This window comes from Egretta garzetta, unplaced genomic scaffold (genome assembly GCF_000687185.1).
Source record: "Egretta garzetta isolate BGI_Z169 unplaced genomic scaffold, ASM68718v1 scaffold27, whole genome shotgun sequence".
Lineage (NCBI taxonomy): Eukaryota > Metazoa > Chordata > Aves > Pelecaniformes > Ardeidae > Egretta > Egretta garzetta.
Genome location: NW_009260400.1, coordinates 2166222 through 2170049, shown reverse-complemented (window position 1 = coordinate 2170049; position 3828 = coordinate 2166222). Strand labels below are relative to the sequence as shown.

The 3828-nt window shown below is 61.2% G+C and overlaps 1 protein-coding gene across 1 annotated transcript in view; it reads right to left on the bottom strand.

The window, feature by feature from the left end:
• SLC9A5 (solute carrier family 9 member A5) overlaps positions 1–3828 on the bottom strand; it is a gene marked incomplete at its 3' end in the record, with an annotated part of 13392 nt that overhangs the window by 3178 nt on the left and 6386 nt on the right. The window contains exons 3-10 of the mRNA XM_035898802.1: positions 3478–3641; positions 3101–3179; positions 2650–2827; positions 2298–2518; positions 1931–2133; positions 1261–1350; positions 1060–1130; positions 202–331 (exon numbers count right to left, since the gene is read on the bottom strand). Of these exons, the coding sequence (XP_035754695.1) occupies positions 202–331; positions 1060–1130; positions 1261–1350; positions 1931–2133; positions 2298–2518; positions 2650–2827; positions 3101–3179; positions 3478–3641 (1136 nt within the window). The remainder of the gene's footprint in view (positions 1–201; positions 332–1059; positions 1131–1260; positions 1351–1930; positions 2134–2297; positions 2519–2649; positions 2828–3100; positions 3180–3477; positions 3642–3828) is intronic.

Below are 3828 nucleotides of genomic sequence, written 5' to 3'. Positions count from 1 at the left end.
CGGCCGAGAGCACGTGGCCCCCCTGGGAGGTGGGAGGGCAAGGCTGGCATCGGGGCAGTGGGGACCCAGCCAGGCTCGGGCGGTCCCCACTGCCTGGCCAGAGGGGACACGCATGGTCATGCGTGGGGTGGACCAGCACCCCAGGCCAGCCGGCTCCTGTCGGGGCCATCCCACTGCCCAGCCCCCATCACGTGCCCCTACCTGGTCGACAAAGCTGATAGCGTCACGGATGTTCAGCTTGTAGTAAACATCCCAGATTTCATCCCGCAGCCTGTAGGCAGATTTCCGCATCAGGAGCTGGCTCAGGTACTTCTTGTCAAACTGTTCCCACCTGCCACAAGATGAAGACATGGGCAGTTTAGCTCCCACGAGGTACCACGGCCAGGGACCCACTGCCCACACAAGGTTGAGAGTGTCCAAAGCATGGCGAAAGCGGTCTGGGCATGCAGGACCTGGCCGTGCCCTGGGACACACTTGCCAGAGAGGACAGGAGGGGAGGGGACCCACTGGCCCTCCATCCCTGCCCAAGGGGAAGCCAGAGACCCCAGCGGGTCTGTGGGAGGCAATGGGAGCAGGACTGGGGCCAGCGCGGTTGCCCCGCTGGAGCGCTTTCCCTCCAGGAAAAAGGCTTTTCGCATCCTTTTCCTGCTGCTCTGCTGCAGATAAACCCTGCCCAGGCTTTAACAGGGCTGTTCCCTCCTAGCGCCCAGCACAGCTCCATCTGTGGGGAGGCACAAGGCCATCGTCATCACCGTGGACACCCTGTGGCCCCCCAGCAGCTCCGGCACGGGCAAGCAATGCCAACTCTCGCAGCATCCCGAGCAGCCCCTGCCCGACCTCTCTCTGGGATGCTTTTGGGAGCTCAGTCTGCTGCACGACAGCAGCCAGACAGTCCCTTTCCAGATTGACTGATGGACAGACATACAGCCTTCCTGGTCCTGCTGCCCTGCCAACAGCAGGGGTGTCCTGCAGTGGGGGACCCTGCCACATCCCCATATGGCTGGTATGCATCCTCCACTCACTTGATGGCTGACAGAGGATCCTGGCTAAGACACTCACTTGTCCCGCCAGTAATGGTAGCCATGGTGCCCCACAATGTCCTCCACTGCCGCCAGGATGTGGTCAAAGGCCTTGAGCGAGGAGAAGAGGGTGAGAGCAGTGGCGAGGCTGCAGGTGCCCTAGGGGTGCCGGGGCCGTGCATCGCCCTGGCCCAGCCCTGGCTCTGCGAGGAGCCGGGCAGCCTCCGGCACCAGCACCTACGTGCTCATGCAGCTCCTCGTTCAGCGTGGGCTTGTGGTGGTCACTGCGCTTCACCTTCAGCCACGTCACCAGGGGTTTGATGGTCAGGCCCTGGAATGGAAGAAGGCGGCAAGGGAAAGACTGGGAGGGTGAGAGGGTGTGTGGCTGGGGCACAGGGAGCAGAAGCAGCATGAAGTGACAGGGGACAGCAGCAGTGATGGCCGCGTGTGCCCCTACCAACCCGACCCCTTGTGCCTGGGACGTGGGCGATGGTCCCTTGTCCCAGCAGGCAGTGACCATGTTGTACCCCCCTAGTCCCCCTTCGCCTGGGCTTGCATCCATCTGCCACGTGGCTCTCCTCCCCGGGGCACAGACCCCCAGAGCCATGGGCCATAAGCAGCTTTGCAACTAGAACAGCCTGGCCAGGCTGTTGCTACTCTTGGAGTGAGTCCCAGAACAAGAGGCCGACAGGGAAACAATGTGGGCCATGGCCCCACCATCGCAACAGCTGCTGGGGTGGTCCTGCATCCCAGCCTAGTGATGGATGGGGTGCCAGGAGGCACCTAGCACCAAAGGTGACTTGAAAAGAGGTACTTGCCCCAGGCACATGTCCCCAGGCGCCCACCCGGCCCCCCAGGACAGCTCTGGGCAAGGGGGCAGCACTGAAAGAGGGCACGGTGCCTATCCTCACCTGCACAATGACAGTGAAGAACACTACCACGATGGTTGTTGCCACAAAGTAGTCCTTGGCTTTCACCTTTGCCCTATCCAGCAGGATGACTAGGGCGAAGGCCACGGCTCCGCGGAGGCCACCGTACGACATGACCACCTGGTCGATCCTGTCCAGCGGGATGAGGCGGAAGCGGTTGAGTACACAGGTCTGGAGGACAACGCCTAGGGAAGGAGAAGGAGAGCCTGGGATGCCAGCAGAGCCCTGCCTGCTCCTGGAGACAGGGGCAAAGCCCAGGCTAGGAGCTGTGGCTGGTCCCACGCCCCAGCCTTTCTTGGCGGATACCACTTTTTGGCAAAGGGTCAGAAGCACGATGGGGCAGACTGACCCACAGCTCTGAAGAGCAGGATAAAGAACAGGGTGCCCAGCACCAGCGCTGTGTCCCATGCCCACTTGGAGGTGTCCACAGCCGAGATGCCCAGAAACATGAAGATGATGGTCTCTGAGCTGCTGGCCAGTGTCTTCATGGTGTACTTGACTGTGGTGCGGGATTTCTGGGAGATGTTGGCTTCCACGTATTTCTTGCAGCAGATCCCACAGAAGGTGACTCTGCAGAGGGGCAGAAGGAGCCAGCATGACACGCTGGAGGGATGAGGAATGGGCCTGCTCGCCACCTCTTGCTGCTCAGCACTGCACCCCCAATTCCCTGGACAACCCCTGGTAGACACCCTGGTACTCACGCCAGGATGGAGGAGAGTGAGACCATCTCAGCAGCGAGGTACGCGACATAGGCCAGGAGGAAGACGAAGAGCGGCTCAATGATGCGCACACGCTTAGTAAACCGCGTGATCAGGGCCAGGAGGAAGGCGAAGAGGAGCCCCACGGCTGTGCCTCCCAGGCTCACCACGAAGAAGGAGGCTGATGGGGGAAGAAGGCTCATTTGTGCCATAAGCAATCAAGCCCAGCTCCTGTGCCCTGTGGCCTTGCCATGCTGGGCTGTCCAAGCCCCACATTCCAACCCAGCTCCCCACCAAAGCATCCCGTGATGACCGCTGGCATGTGACCACCAGGACGGAGATGACAGAGCTGTGGTGCTCAATGCCCACCCCATGGTATGACAGCACCCATGCTTGTCCCCCACACTTCCACCTCAGAAAAAGGGCCAGTGGGGCTGGTGGGGCACATACTCACCTACTCCCTTCACGTAGTCTATGGCATGGATGCGTGCCGGGCCCAGCTCCACAAAAGAGTTGAAGACCTTGTACAGCACCTGCAGGCGAGGCAAATCCCTTGGGGAAGGCAGAGTATTGCCCTGCCTTGAGAGGGACAGCACCTGTGGGCAGGATGGACCCTGCGGAACGGGCATCGCCTGCCCCAAGTCTGCCAGGCAACATGGCTCATCTTGGCAGGCAAAGTCTCCCAGGGCCAGGAGAGAGACCCAAAGAGCTTGGCATGGGTATGCCCCCGGCTTGGGGATGTCACCTGCATCCTCCGCCTGTCCTGGGGGACTCCAGTGACCTGGCCCACCTCCGGTTCCACTTTTGGGTCCCCCCCAAGCTCCAACTCACCACGGTGACAGCGTCATTCAGGAGAGACTCGCCAAATACGATGATGAAGAGGGTCTCGTTTACATGGACCTCTTCAAAGACGGCCAGCACTGCCACGGGGTCCACAGCTGAGATGAGGCTGCCGAAGAGCAGGAAATCCATCAGCCCAGCTTCAACACCCGGATCTGCTAGGACAGAAGGACCGAGCTCGAGCAGACCATCTGCCCCAGAGCTCCTTTCACTGTGCTGAAACAAGCCTGTCCCTCGTCTGCTCCCAGGGACTCAGCCGCAGCATCCCAACTTGGGGTGCTGTCGGCTGAGCCAAGGAGTGCTCACAGACCTCCAGAGTCCCCCAGGCAAAGGGGTTCAGCA